Source organism: Corapipo altera, unplaced genomic scaffold, assembly GCF_003945725.1.
Source record: "Corapipo altera isolate COAL_440 unplaced genomic scaffold, ASM394572v1 1, whole genome shotgun sequence".
NCBI lineage: Eukaryota > Metazoa > Chordata > Aves > Passeriformes > Pipridae > Corapipo > Corapipo altera.
Genome location: NW_020884873.1, coordinates 6,159,378 through 6,174,913, shown reverse-complemented (window position 1 = coordinate 6,174,913; position 15,536 = coordinate 6,159,378). Strand labels below are relative to the sequence as shown.

General features: G+C 38.7%; 1 protein-coding gene across 11 annotated transcripts in view; it reads left to right on the top strand.

The window, feature by feature from the left end:
• The window catches only part of ERC1 (ELKS/RAB6-interacting/CAST family member 1), a 277,563-nt gene that overhangs the window by 208,004 nt on the left and 54,023 nt on the right, over positions 1 to 15,536 (top strand). For all 11 annotated transcript variants that reach the window (XM_027657027.1, XM_027657055.1, XM_027657045.1 and 8 more), the window contains one exon: positions 12,903 to 13,047. In XM_027657027.1, the coding sequence (XP_027512828.1) occupies positions 12,903 to 13,047 (145 nt within the window). The remainder of the gene's footprint in view (positions 1 to 12,902; positions 13,048 to 15,536) is intronic.

The window sequence follows — 15,536 nt, the reverse complement described above, 5'->3', positions numbered from 1 at the left end:
GTAGGAAAGTCTTCCCTTCTGCCAACAAATGCTCAAAATGAAGCTTCCCTCCCTTTTCTTATTCATGCTTCTCGTTTTTGACTGACGCATACTGAAAAAAATATATACCCAAGTGAAACTTTTGTTTTGGTGATCCATTATGGATCTGTCCTGTTTTGTGTGAACATGGGAAGCTTCCATTTGAAGAGTGCCCTGTTGCTTCCAAGGAGAACAGCAGAAGTGCAGTCAGCACATACCTCACCTTTACCTGAGGGACAACTAGAATAGCAGGCAGTCGTGGCAGGTTGTGTTCCTCTACAGCCTGGAAGGTCTGTGTGATGTAAGTGTTTAGAGAGATAAGATTCCCAGAGTATTTAGAGCAGAAAAGACCCACTGCTTTGTTTCATGGCTTAAAATGAGTTCTCTTTTGTTCTTTCTCCTGAAAACATAACCTATGGTGTAAGAGCAACATTACTTTTAGCTGAGTGAGAGTTCTCAGGAGTCTAACAATGCCGTCATCTCTGTCACCACCTCAGTTTCTTTCCAAATGCCAAACCCAAAACTCAGATCACAGTCCTTGATCACAGTGAGAACATCCATATTACAGCCTAAATTGCATGTCAGCTTCTTCAGCTTGGGAAAAAAAAAATAAACCAGTAAAAAAAAACCCTTTTGGTGAAGGATCTGCTTGCAGACGGAGAAACCAATGAGTTCCCTTTCAACTCCTGTGTTGCCTTAACATTTCGAGTCAAACTTTTACAGCGCAGGAGAGACCTAAAAGCTAAAACGGAATGAAAAACAACAGATGGAGAATATTTATTTCTTGGGTGGGGAGCTATGGCTGAAGAATAGGGTTATATGAGTATGTTGCCTGCGCGGTGTTGTCAGCGCAGTAATGTGTTGCAGGAGGAGGGTTTCTGAGGGTGGTATTTGGCGTTAAAGGCAGCAGGGCCTGGGCAGCGCGGGCCCTCGAGGAGAGGCGGCGGTGGGGCCGAGGCCTATTGTTTCTGTAAGCGGTTGCAGGGCTGTCCAGGTGTCCTGATTTAAAGGCTGCTCCTTGAGACAGGAAATTGTATCTTGTTCTGAGGTTTACTGTAATAAAGTACATAGTCCTGGGGGAATGTGCTGCTGGGCCCATGAATCACTTTATGGGCTGGCTGTTCTGACCTCAGCCCTGTGATTTATTCACGCCATACCGCAGCAGGAATGGCAAAAATGTAACCGGCGCATGGTCTTCCCAGCCTCCCCCTTTCCAGCCCAGATGGGCCTTTAACTGGGAGGCTGCCATAAATCCATAAATGCAGGTTTGCTCAGGGCTGGCAGCTCCACTTGTCCTGCCCGAGAGCTCTCTGCTGTGCGTCTGCTGGGGATTTGGTGGTAGGGGAATCCTCTCGCTCCTCAGGTGTTTCCTTTGTAGTTTTGTGGCCTCATAGTTTCTTGTGTGTAGAAGTGAAGAATCTCGGTGTACTCGTGCTCCTAGCAAAAATAAGGCATCTTGAACTGTGCAAGTTTTTGGTAATCCCTTTTTTTCCTTTAAGCTAACAATAAGCAATAAAAAAAAGGAGACCCTACTGTTTTCAGCTTAGGATATCACTCTTTTACAGTGACAGACTTGCCAGATGTACCCTTAAGTAAATAGCATTTGCATTTACAGAGGTAGTTAAATGATGTGCTTTTGTTTGAACCACAAATGAGAGGCATGAAGAGTAGATCGTGACTCTCAACTCCACTAAACCATGTTTCTATTTCAATTGACTGTGTTCGTTTACATGTTTTGCATTTAGCAGTTGTTAGTTTTAAAAATCTAACACTTTTCTTTGGTGGTGGTCTTTCCATCTCAGTCTTTAAAACATTTATTTTGCATGAAGCATCCTTATGTTTTCCTGACGTTGTACAAAATACCTATTTCTTTTGGATAGTTTTAGGATTAAAGTTGTCCACGTCACTCATGTTCCCGCTGCCTCACACTTATTTTCTACCCCTCTTCCCTGTGAATGTCCATACAATTAAGTGTAAGTCTTCACTGTATATTCTTCCCATGAATTTGTCTGGTTTAATCTAATTGTTTTAAATAGTTTAGACATTATAGGGAACTGACAGAAAGAACCTTTAATTTTTCTTTTAATTCGTTTGTAAATAGCACTGTTAGCTGTAACCTGTTTAGCAGTCCTCTTCCTTGCAACGCACTTAAATTTTTGCCTTGACCTTCTCATCCCGAAGTCAGCCAGGGAAAATATGCACAATTTTTCCATCAAGTAGATTAAATTTAAACATCTTGAAATTTAGTAAGAAACTTTTTTGCACACAAGTCTCAATAACTAAGTAGATGCCAAATGATACTACTTAGCAATTAAAGGGCAACTATGCCAAAATAAGAAAGAGGTTACTTAGAAGAAGGAAGGGGAACTTCCACTGATCTATAGTATGGGCAGGTTTTCATGAGAACCGGTTTTTTGTATTATACAAACTGGTTTAAGTTTGTTTCTTCTGTTTCATATTCTTGAAATTGGAGAGGTTTTACTTTTTCTGAGATTAGAGTTATATCTGTAAATTTACATGTGATCATGTTTCTTCAATAAAGCAGTTTACTTGGGATTTTTGTTTAAACTACAGGATAAACACAGCTTCAAATTTGCTCAGTTGAAGAGGTGTTGGTAGCTAGAATGTGCTAAAATGAGGTTTTTCCAATTCCCTCACATATGAATGACTTCCTCTCTCACTTTCTATGTGTTTCTTGAGGTTCACGCACCCTGGGTCTCGTTACAAAACAGACAATAACAGCTTACTTTGAGATTGTTGAGTTTCTCTTTATTTTAATAAAACTCTTTAAATCTCTACAAGAAAAAAGGCTTTGCATACCATTATGTTTAGCAGGGATCTGATAATAAAGGGTTGTCAAGGGTCTGTTTGCATGGTTTAGATCAGACTTAACAGTGCTTGCTCTGGAGCAACTGAACATTTTGCAGCATGCAGCTCCGGTTTCATCTCAAGAAGAACAGGGACTGGATAGAGATAAAAACAGAAGAGAAGGCAGTAGGATGCTCCTTACTTACTGTAGAATGCCAGTTGCTTCAAACATCTGGAAAATTATCTTTAGAGCTTATCAGAAAATACCGTAGTGCCCATTCAAACAAATCTTCTGTACTCAGAGACTGCAAGTAGCTACACCTGCTTTCAGACCCAGATTTCAAAAAGGAAATTAAAGGAAACCTCTCAGGCCCCTTCTGCCACAATTACAGAACTAAATATATCCAAGTTTTATCCATAGCCCCTGACACCTGCTCCATTCCTGTCCTCAACCCTTTCAACAACTCCTGCTTGCTAAGAAACACTTTTTTGGCATTACTTAAGTAGCAGTCATTGGAACTACCAGGATCAGGAGGCAAAGCGATGCCTCAGTGTTTAAGGAAGCTGCATCCAGCCTCTTTTCCCCCTGATGCTGCTATTCCTGTCCTTATCCAGACACTTGGCATTTCTTTTGCTCTCCTTTTAATCCATCTCCTGGGCAGCAGCAGCAACCAGAGAAGACTGAAATACAGGTAGTAAGCATCAGGGTTAGGATGGAATAGAGATCAGCATTAGTGCTGCTGTTTTACTACCACCGTCTTTGCAGAATTAATGTAAACAGTCCCATATACTGTGTCGGACTTTATAAGAAATATATCTCTTTAGAAATCAGACAGTGTGGTTCTAGAAGGGAGGCTTGGACAATCGTACTAGAGAACCCTCAGAGGAGAGGGAGTAGGAGCTCGCTCTTAGGTGAGACACATCCAGGCTGGTAATTAGATAGACAATAAATGATTAAAGCAATCCATAACTCCAGCAAGCAAAATTGTTGAAATGCAGAGGAAAATTGAGATGTTTGTAAAAGAACAACAAAATTAAGTAGCTCTATGCATTTGGTGTGTAACATGAAACCAGATGTCACAGGGATAACAGCAGTTAAGGGGAAATAGAATAATATTCACAGCTGGAATGTGGGTACAAGTGGTTCAGGAAGGCTAAAAATGAAAGTACAGCTGGTGTATGTTAATGATACTAGAGATTCTGAGGAAATAAAAAAGTGATAGCATAAATTATAGCATTTCTTTGAGTGAAAATAACATAAGGGTAATAAAAGGAGTTATACAAAGAGAATGGATGGTATCCTGCTATGGATTTTAGGTGTAGAGTTGTGGTAGATGTAAATAGTAACGGAGAAATGTGGTTTTGTAGGAGATGTCTATTTATTGGATACAAATCAGAGAAACTGCTGGGCTTGTTAACTCAAGAATTACTAGATCACCACAGGGTAATGTTGGTGTAAGACTTCAGGACTGTAATAAGTGTTGATGATACTAGAGAAGTCATCACCAAAACCAACTTCAGCTGTAGTGACCACAAATTGAGAAAACTTTTATTTAAATAAAAAAACTATGCTAAAAAAGTAAAATTTTCAGTTTCAAAGTAATACACTGAAAAATTGAGACTGTTAGGTGGCAAGTAAATTGGACAGAAGGACTCAGATTCAAGTGTAGAGGAAGTAGGGAATTTATTTAAATCAAAAGTCCAAAACTATAAGGACTTTGCATCAAAAAAAAGGGAGAAAAGTTTAAGAAAGAGTTACAAAGCTGTGTATTTGCATCCAAAAGGGAATTAGCAGCAGCCTTAAAAAGTGGTCAAGAAAAAGAGACATTTCTGGGAAGCAGATATTACAGGAATAAAGTGAGAATTAGAGCTTCCAAAAGAAATAAAAATAAATAATAAACATTTTATAGCCACTGATACAATCCCTGATCAGGAAAAGAAGTGGAATCACAATATACTGAGGATAGGAATAGTATGCATATGGCCCCAGAATTAAATAAATGCCTTTGCCTTGGTTTCCAATGGGCAGACAGATAAAATATAAAGAAAGGCAAGTATGATCACCTGTCAGAATGACTCTGTCAAGCATCAAAATGAGGCAGATGCAGAAGTTAGATAAATTATACTAACCAGAAATAAAAGTCATAATAGTTATTTAGAGGGAGGTAGATTCTCTGTCAGTTTGATTTGAGTATAAATATTGGATAGTTTTCATAAAACAACTATGTTACAAATCGTGACTTGAGTTTTTACACGATGAGGAACCACAGTAAGACTGCACTATTGCTGTCATCATTTTTGTGATATAACTGAAATTTCTTTCTGCCGTCCTTCACCTGGGTCTGATTCACAAAGGCATAAAGACAATTGTTTTCCCTCTAGTAATTGTGGTTGTTTGGTATGTTATAATCAATGTGAATGCCATGATTCACTTTCCATTCTTACATTTTGGCACTGCTGGCTGTGGCAACTAAGGGTTTGACACTGTCACGGCATCATGTAGAACTGCAGTTCCTCTCAGGATAAGCAACCTGTGGTCAGATTTGGGTTCCTCATGTTTATTCAGGGCTGGGTTTTAACTGACTCGCCAGGCAGCAGGGATACACAGTCAGTGGTGCCGGCACCAGGGACGGGGCAGGAACCTGAAAATGGGAAGGCAGAACCACCTCTTTCAGCAAGAGCCTGTCTTGTGTCAGCTTAAGCTGATTGTGAAGCCACATGCTAACCTAAAGCTCTACCTGTACTTGACTGTATCCCAGGAAAAGAAATTAGAGCTGCTTTTCTTATAAGGCCATTTTTCAAAATCTGGTGGATGTATTCTGGTGGCCTGTGTTACCTGGATGAAAAACATGCCTTAAATTTGTGCTCTATTCGCGCTGCTCTTGAACTGCAAATGAAGAAAGAACGCCAGTTTCAGGACTCCCTTCTCAGAATAGCCAGCTCTGTGGAATTCAAGAGCCTTGTAAGTACTTCTGTCTCTCATCCAGCTTTGGCACCAAGGGCTGGTAAAACAAGGAAAGTTGTCTTAAAAAAATGCTATGTTTTATAGGGACAGATCTCCCTTAACATCAGGTACCAGGATTGAAAGTTCCTTCTAAAATGTGCCATCTTCGAGAACTTTCACTCTTCACAGGCAAGTAGATAAGGCTCATGTACTATTGGTTTGGCAGCTGCGATATGCAGCAGCCACTTTTTCACTGAAGGAATTCATCAATAAAAATTGTTCAGGAAATTAGTAGTGGGTTTGAAAGTTCCTCTGCGAAAGCCTTAGATTTTTTTTTCTGGATGTGCTGGCAGACACAATCTAGGACTGTAGTGCAATTCTGAGTGCTCAGAGCTGAGGCATGAGCTAGGCTAGGAATTGCAAATTTTTACCTCAGGTGCCAAAGTGGTAAAATTAACATGGAAAGCTTAACTCAAAGAAGGGCTAAAACATTGATGTGAAAGGTAATATAAAATATTTATAGGACTACTTGTGATTTTATCAAACATGTTGAGGGAAAGGACTTTGAAAGGTATTGCTTATTGATTATAGTAAGGATCGACGCTTCTGTGATCCTAGACAATTAAGATGTTAATGTGTGTAGGAAAATATATTATTGGTTTCGGGTTTTTTTAAACAAGGACAGTACAAGTGGTAATGCTTCCTGTGTCTGAAATTAATGTTGATTATTATCACATCATTCATACAGTGGAAAATGAAAGGGGCATCACTTTTGTGACTACACAACTATATTCCCAAAGACTTTGTATTTTTATCTTGTTTTCCCGTTGTGGTCACATGTATGCAATGGCATTAAAAAGGTGTATATTCAGGAGGCTTCAATTTGCTGATGGCAAAAAAACACTTGTTTTCATCTCACTTGTTTTGCTTGAATTTTCAGGGTTTTTTTCAGTAGCTGTGAGAGTGTAGATCAGGAGTGAGAAAGACTGCTGATGTGCCATCCAGGCCAGGCAAAGGAAACATGCAGATTCAAGGACAGGAATGGAAAGAGTGTAGTATTATCCCTTTTGACTGAAGGTGTAAGTCTGTGTTTGGGAAATTAATTTGCAGCCTGAGATTTGATTATTCCCAGCTGTAATTAAAAGGGTAGGTAGAACCTATTGCCAAGTTACATTTTTTTCCCACTCTCTTGCAGCAAGGGGTTGCTACTGTTTCTTTTGGATAAAAGTTTGCTCACTTTGGGATACTTTGAGATGCATCTTAAACACTGCAGAAATTACAGCCAGTGCAGAATTTGGCAACTTGCTTATTAAGTGAGGTACTGGTCTGTTAGCACCATGAAATGTCATTCATTGGTCTGACTGCCAGTATTTTTCAAGGTTACTTTTAAGAACCAAATCGTGATACCCAGAGCAATATGAGGACTGTCTCCTCCCTGCGAGGTACTGACAGGATGGTGGCTGTTAATTGCCAGAATCTCAGGGTGATAGAAACTGGAATTTACTCTCCATGTGGTTCAGAGCAGTTAGAGTTTCTTAATTTTCTGAAGATTATCTATAACCAGCAAAAAAGGTTGAGTTTGGAACTAGCACTGCAGTGGCAGACATAGTTTATGACGAAAAGGATGATGCTGGCGCCAGGGGACCTGTCCCATTGGATCAGCGACATGGTTTGTTTTATTAATAATTACTTTTTAAGAGTTTATTAAGTGTGACCCACCCAAACACTGTCATTCTACCAAACTCATGAAATTACTAAATACCATGTCCTGATGCTTTTATGTTCTAAGCTGTCGCCCGTCTGTCTGGATCTCATAATACTGCAGTACTGCATCTGAAACTCTTTGCTTAGTAGTTCTTTGTGTTGTTGTCACATCGTGGGAGGGTTTTTTAATTAATCTGCAAATAATATAGTTCTTCTTGTAATGGTGATTCACCAGGGTAACTTTTACAAATGTCTGTGATAGAAAAGCATTACAAGCTTTTATCAGCTTTTTCTGTAGGCTGTGAGTAAATGCAGTGGGCAAAAATCAGACAGCTGAAACAAGTGCCAGTTCTTTCATTCTGTGGTGACTGATGCCCTTACTGTGAGTCAACAGTTTATGAAACAGGAGAAAATTTCCATGTGTACTAAAGGCACAATAGCCACAATTACAGTTCATTTTAAAATGCCAGGTTGAAAATGCTGGCAGGTTAGTCATCCCTCACAGAAGAGCAACAGTCTCTGTTGAAGGAACTGACTGAACTGCTGTGAGATTATAGCTACCTGAGCTCTTCAAATTTGTGTTGGAGTCTTAAATATTGTAGTTTAATGCCAGTCAGAAGGAAAACGGATTTGATCTCTATAATTCAGCTAGGCCTGATGGAATTATCCCAGTTCCTCTGTGACATTAAAATCAAAGCTGCTGCTGATCTCAATATTGCTTTTATATTATCTCATACACGCTTTCAGAAATACTCCACATAGGAAGAAATCTCATAATTTGAAATAAAATGTTATAGAACAATGTATTTATAACATTTCTACAGGGACCGTGTGTTCTCTGGCATATGTAAACATATTCTTTTAATGAATATGTATAGTTTTGATGTTTTGAGGCATCATTAATTCAGCACTGTTTGCAGCCCTGTTATTCTTTCTAATTATACAGCTGATAAATATTCCAGTGTTATAACCCTGAGAACAGTACTGCAAGGTAAAAAATTGCTTTCCATTGTGTTTTACCAAATGAATTCCTCTCCTTCACTAGGAAGGAGCTGTGAAGGAATTACGTAGTCTCCTGAAACCGAGTGCTGTAGAAACCGATTCGAAAACATCTTGATTCTATTAGTATTTGTAAGCCAGAGGACAAAATTGGCTACCCTGGTAGTTAAAACATTTTTAGTGTTGTGGATGAACCTTTTTTATTACTACTTATTGGACTTACCCTGCTACAGCTTATTATCCAGGAATCCAGCATATTAGTCTTGCAGTGCTGAGGGTTACTGAGTAGTTGGGAAGTCTCATGTCCCCATTTGCAGAAATATGTGGTGGTTCACCAAAGAGGAAAAAGAGGAATGAAACAAGACTGGTGTGTGCTGTACTCCCAGGAGATGTGTTATGGTTTTCACCACACTGCACACTGGGGTCTTTTGGTGCTAGTGGGAGTTGGTAACTGAATCTATATGAGCTGTAGTTCCTTATTTTCTGGGTTCATTCAAATATTTGGTCACTCAAACTACCAAATCACTTATTTATCCTCACCCAAGCCATACAAGAAATCTCATCTGTGCTGTGCGTGTCTTTTTTTCTAGGGCCTCTGTAAGCACATGTATGAGATCAAAGTACTCCAGAGGCAGCTCTGCTGACATATAACTATTCTGTAGCCATCTATTTAAAAAAGGCAAACTCATCTTTCTTTGCATTATTTTGTTAAGATTGCAAACAGAACAAATATGCTGATAATCATCTTCAGATTATATCTACCACTGTCTCTTAAGAATTGAACCTACTGGTCTTAGTACAGCTCCAGTCTGTATTGATCATTCATTGAAAGGCTTCAGCTTAAATAGAAGGGAAAAAATAAATCCTCCTCCTAACTTTTGGAGTTAATCTTGAACCTGTTTTCAATAGATTTTTCTACACTCTTTCCATTTCAGGTTTCCTTGGGTAATATTCAGTCTGTTATAAAGTCTGCTTACCTCTTGTGAGCTTCCACACAGCTCAGTTCAACCTACAGAACCTGCCCAAATGGAGAGAGAAATAGGCAGTTTTACCCTGCTGAGTTGATGTTGCCACAGCTACACTACTACCAGCACCTGAAATGCCTGAACTAACTTAAGTGAGCTGTGTCTGTTTAGTGACTCTGGCACTAGCCAGCATTTTAAAAGATCAGCCACCTTGGGTTGTGCAGCAAGTATGTGTTTTGCCTGCCTATGAGAACATTTCAGGACCCCCAGTTTTGTGAACTGAAGACAAGCAGTTTGCTGAAGAAGTTAAGCCTGTACCACTGACTGAGCCTCTGTGACTGACTGCAGCACTGCTGACAGATAGGTTTGTTCACATGCTACTAGCACCATTCACACAGCAGCCCATTTTCTCCTTCTTGCCACCTCATCTGTCTTACAGCATGTTCTTCTGGTCTCCCTGGGGATAACAGCTCTCAAGAAAGGAAACAAGTCACTTTTGTAGTGCTCTTCAGTCACAAACCTTGTCTTTTGCTTGGTAATATTTGCTTTTTGTGATCTTTTAAAATCATTTTGGCAGTTCCAACCTCTGTTGAGAACAATAGCACGCCATTACAGATAGAGCTGACAGCAACACTTGCACTTCTCCCATATGCAACAGTATATGGTTAGCTTGCAGAATTCAAAATGCAGCTACAATGCTCTTATCACGTCACATTTTTCTTTCTTTTGTTCAAACTTCATCTTGTTTCAGTTCTAGAAAACAATCAGAAAGCCTTTCACCTTTCACCCCACTTCTTGACCAGCACCCCTGTCTCACTTTTCTAAGGCGTGCTGGTGAAAATTTTTCCACCAAAAAAAAAAAAGTTATGGACTGTTATCCATATCTCATTTTCCTGGCCTTGAGGTTTTCATTTAAGAAGCAGAGATGGGCAACAAAGGATTTGATTGCAGAAGGTATATGCCTTATGTGCTATTTGAGCACCTCCAATTTCCATACCAGAGTAATGGCCATATAGATAGTGTTACTGAGATATTCTTGGCTCTGGTCCTGAATCATCAGCAAGGATTGTGGGTTTACTATTAAAAGAATAAGTGTTTCTTTAGAATCAAAACAGATTACTCTAAAGCAAGTGAAAATGACCAGAGCTCCAAGCCAGCCTGTCTTTCCCAGGATACCGATAGCTAGAAAAAAGCAGAGGTCATGGATCATGTTCTGTCACTTCACTCTATTGGTATTTTTCATGTTTCAGGCAGACATCCAAAATTGTACACTTTTCCACAAAGCAAAAGCAACAGAAACAAAATGGCAATAATAACACACCCACTAACCATCGTTCCCACACCTACAATCTTGACACTACAACTGGGAATCTGATGTGCACCTTTTCCTTTCTTCTTGCTTCCATGAAGTGATTAGAATATTTGTATTTCTTCATAGGATAAATGTATTTAGAATATCTTTCTATTATTCTCAAGTATTTGAAGAAATTTGCTTAACTTTGTGGTATTACATTTTGAAAGACAAGGAATAATTTAAGGAGCTAGTTTTTCTAGATATGATCTAGACAGGATCCAAGTACTCTCTAAACTGGATCTGTGAGATTTTTGATATGCTGGTAATTCATTTAAAGCAAGCTAACTCTGTTAGCATGTACAAGAGACACTTGTGTAAACCCAGAGAGAAATTCCACCTGAAGAAAGTCCATTGGGTGAGTCCATTCTGCTGTCAGATGATGAACAATTTTGTCTGTTGAAACACACCTTTTCCTCTTGAAATACATGATTCTTTCTCAATTTTTGATACAGTGACTTCATTTGGGATCCTGATAATAAACTTCTTTGTATTGATTGCTGCAGCAAAACTTAAGCTATGGTTGGGGTGACTGAGGAGACGAGGAGAGATCACCTCTTAGCAATTTTATTTTTATGCTCTAGTATCTTCTGCTGTCCAGTGATAGAGGTCTTAAGGTTTCACTCACATGAATATTTCTAGGAGCTTAGTCACTGACTGGGATAAGAAGAAAGCCAGGTCTTACACTGGTCGCTCTCTTCTGACCTAAACCTGCAATATGTGAGAAAAAGTCTTTCTTCCATCCCAACTGCTGCTCATCATGTAGTTCTTTCCTGATACCATTCTACTAGAATGCTTTTCTTGCATCTTTAATGAAACACTTCGGTGTGAAGGCAATGTTATTAGCACAATAATTGCTACTAACATGATTAGCAGAATTGTTTTAGCACATTCGATTATTTTTTTTAAATCACTCTGAGATTATCGATATTAACATGCTTTTGTTTATAAACTACAGAATATAAAATTTTTTATTCTTTGGGAATTTGAACTTTTTACTGATTTACCTGTGTTTTCAACTGAATTTTTAGGTGAAAGGTAGATAGGAAATCTGTAATATGCAATTTGTCTTTCATCATCACTTCTGCATGATGTCATCTGTCACACCACCAACAACATAAATGGTTAGGACTTCATTTTGTTCCTTCTCTGTGAGGTGATGAGAGGTGGGACAAGCCACCCCTACCCTATTGGGCAATAAGGGCAAAGTTTGCTTTTATGTCCTGTTGCACATCCTGATTTATCTGCACTAGATGGAGGTGAGAAGTAAGGTCAAAGGACGTATGTAGTTGTTTTCCCTAACAGAGCAATCCTCTGAGTTCATTTAAGAACTCTTGATTTATGATCAGGGTAATTATCTCTGTCTCCTTTCTTCCCAGTATCTATAAAATATTTCTGAATTTTGTTTGTAAGAGTTTTCTTTCCCTTTTGAAAGTGTGTGACAAGGTTGGTTTTCCAGAGCTAGTTATTATAGTGCTTGGGGCTCAAGATCTTGCTACAGAATGTTCTTATTTATTAGTTGTTCACAAGAAAAGTCAAAGAATAGTTCAAGCATCCTTGAAGGCATCTATTTCAACATATGTTATGTAGCACAAAACTGTCTCTGTCACCATTTCCTTCTGGGAATATACTGTATTGTTTGAGAGATTTCAGTAAAATTGTCACATACCACCTTTCTAAAATAGCTGCACGAATAGACAGTATAACCTAATGTAATTTAACACAGAAGTCATGATTTGCCCAGTATTTGTGGGTGTGTTCTTATAATCTGTTCTGGAAATGCTTAGAACGTTATAGAGAATGAAAGTGTTCAGCCAAAGTAATAGTTAATGTTAGTTATTAAAAACTGAGAAACTGAGTGCAGAATAAGAACATATTTTTATATGTTTTTCTTATCCTATAAGCAACTATGTGGTATCAGCACAGTCATTTAGGGGGGAGGTGGGTGGGTCTTGACTTCCTTTTCCACCAAGGGACATATAACTGTGACAAATGTATTTACTGCTGCTTTTCAGAGTTGCACGCTGGTACAGCATCACAGTTCAACACTTTGTAAAGGCTTCCTCTCCATTTTGGAGGATAATAATGTCGTTTGTTTGGTTTTGGTTTTCAGACAAGAAGCCCTTCTTGCTGCCATTAGTGAAAAAGATGCCAATATTGCTCTGCTAGAGCTTTCATCCTCTAAGAAGAAGACCCAAGATGAAGTGGCTGCACTGAAACGAGAGAAAGACCGACTTGTGCAACAGCTCAAGCAGCAGGTGGGTAGAGGAGGGTTGGGAAAGAAACCAGTTAATAATCTGATGTAGGATTATTTTCTTGATTTATGGAACTAGTAACAGATTCAGGGAAAAGTAATGATCCTTCTCTTAGTGGTTTGTATTTGCCTTGTTGGTGAAGAAGCATAGATGGAAGAAGATTCTCCTTACTGTAGAGCTCGAATATGAATGTGTTAAGCCCCACAGTCTGCTGTGGTTTTTAACCTGTGACAGGAGCACCATATGGGAATGCCAACTCCTGGAGTAGACTTTAGGAGGTCTTGTGCTTGTGAGATTGGTCCTTTCCTATTTCTGGCCTCTCCCATTTCTAAGATATTTTTGTGTTGGCATAACAATTAGAAAAAGTATGATTCTATTCAAGCATTTAATACTGTATTTCAGTATTGAATGCAATGTGAAAAATATATTGCCAGTAAAACACAGAGGAAGCAAAAGGCATCCCTGGCAATAAGAGATTTAGGATCTGAAAAGATCTGTGTAGATTTTTCACTTCAGCACTTCTAGTGGTTTTTTCTGAGTTATTCCCTTGCCACATTCCTTGTAATAGCACATATACTGCTGCCAATCCAGTATCAACTTCTTCAGTGCCACCATTTCCATCTCCATAAAGTTTTATGTGCAACATTTCATCTGTCAACCAGATGATTTCTGCTGCTGTCAAAGAATGTAAGACAAAAACAGGTCTGCTTTATGATAAGAGATTTCTCTGCTTCTTCCTTAGGAAACACAAGTAGGTTATTGGCCATATTGTTTAAGATAACAATTATATATGGTCTAATTGAAGAATAGTAGTTTTGAAATTTTTTATACCAGCTTCAGAATGAGCAAGAAGTATGGGTTACAGTCTTGTATTGTTTACTTCTGAGCAAGAGTTGTAATTACTTTTACTGGTCAGCCAGATGATCTTCTTCTAAAACAGGATTCATAAGTGCTCGCAGAAATGTAAAGTACCTGTTTTCTTCATGTAATTGTCTGTTGCTGTAGCAGCCTTAATATATGTTACCACTCATTTGAAGAGAAATTAAAACTTTATTCTTAGTTCTTGTTGATCTAAGTTTAATGCAGGTGCTTTCATGCCCCTTGCCCTTTCCAGTTTCCTTCTGATTATCCTTTGTTGGTAGATGGAACAATCTTTAGTACTTTGTGGTGAGTTTTTGCTGCTGAAAATTTGTGTATATTTAGTGTATTAAGGTTGTGCTTATCTGTAATGACTTAGGTTTCATTTAAGTGATTTTTTTAAAATTGTTGTGGTTCATATCATTATCTTTCAGTGCTATATATGTAGTATAAAATCAAAGGTATTCTCCAATGCATCCTCAGTTCCCAAGACAGGATACATGTTTACATGTAAACAATCTAAACTATAATTAAAAAATACCTGAGAAATATTTATGTGACCAAATAGAGATTTGACACATCCTCACTAAATTCTATCCTACATTTTAAGGGTGTGTCATCTTTTATCCTTTTTTATGTACAGCTTTCAATACATGGAAGGAAAAACTCTACAAAGATGTTTATAATAGGACAATAATAGTCACCATCTCTGTAAGTTTCAGGGAATCTGAAGTCCCATTTGTTTTTTTCAGTGCCAGTATATACTTTTATACATAAACTCAAATCACACCAACTTTGACAGTTCCAGAAATAGGAGATGGGTCAGAAGAGAAGGTGATGAGATTTTATGGTATCCTCATTACTGATGTAGTCAAGGGGAATCTCATTCTTCTACATGCTTTGCAAATATTCTGTGTAGTTGGCCCTTGCAGTCCTCTTCAGTTTTTACAGGTCACCAGCCTCATATTTTCCACCAAAACAACTCTGCTGCTTCATCAACTTAAACTTTCTCTACATGGACCCTCTTCTGCATCTTGAGAACAAGAGTCCATCTGTGTTTGCCGGCTCCACAGAACCGTATCACATTTCAGGAACTTCCTAAAAGTTCAGCTGTAATTCTTAAATTTAGAGTAGAAATTGTGAAGGAAAAAATCTTTCAGACTTGCACATATTGAACACAGCTGTTCAAGAAAGGCAAGTGATGCCCCTAATCAAGATATTCTGGAAGACTTTGAAAAGCAGTTCTGGAACCCAAAAAGTTTATTCAACCGTTCGGATTCAGAGCTGTGAGCCTGACCTCGCTAATCTCTGTTTCAGAACTGTTGAGCTCCCTGATAAGTATTTGGTGTTTCCATCCATCCCAGTACTAGGAAATGCTTAGACTTTGTGGTGGGAAAGCAGCTCTTTCAGTTGGCGGGCAGACACAGTTGACTAAAAGATTCCCGTTTCCACATACGTAGGATGCAAATAGAAATGCTGAGCAATATCGGAAGGGGGTGGTTTGTGGGAAGAGTTATGCATGCTGTGGTACCATAGGTCTGATTGCTGAATCTCACTGCAAACTGGAAAGAGCTGGAAAGAGCTTCTGACACAGATAGTGCTTTAGGAAAGCAATTTTCTGACTGTGCTGCAAC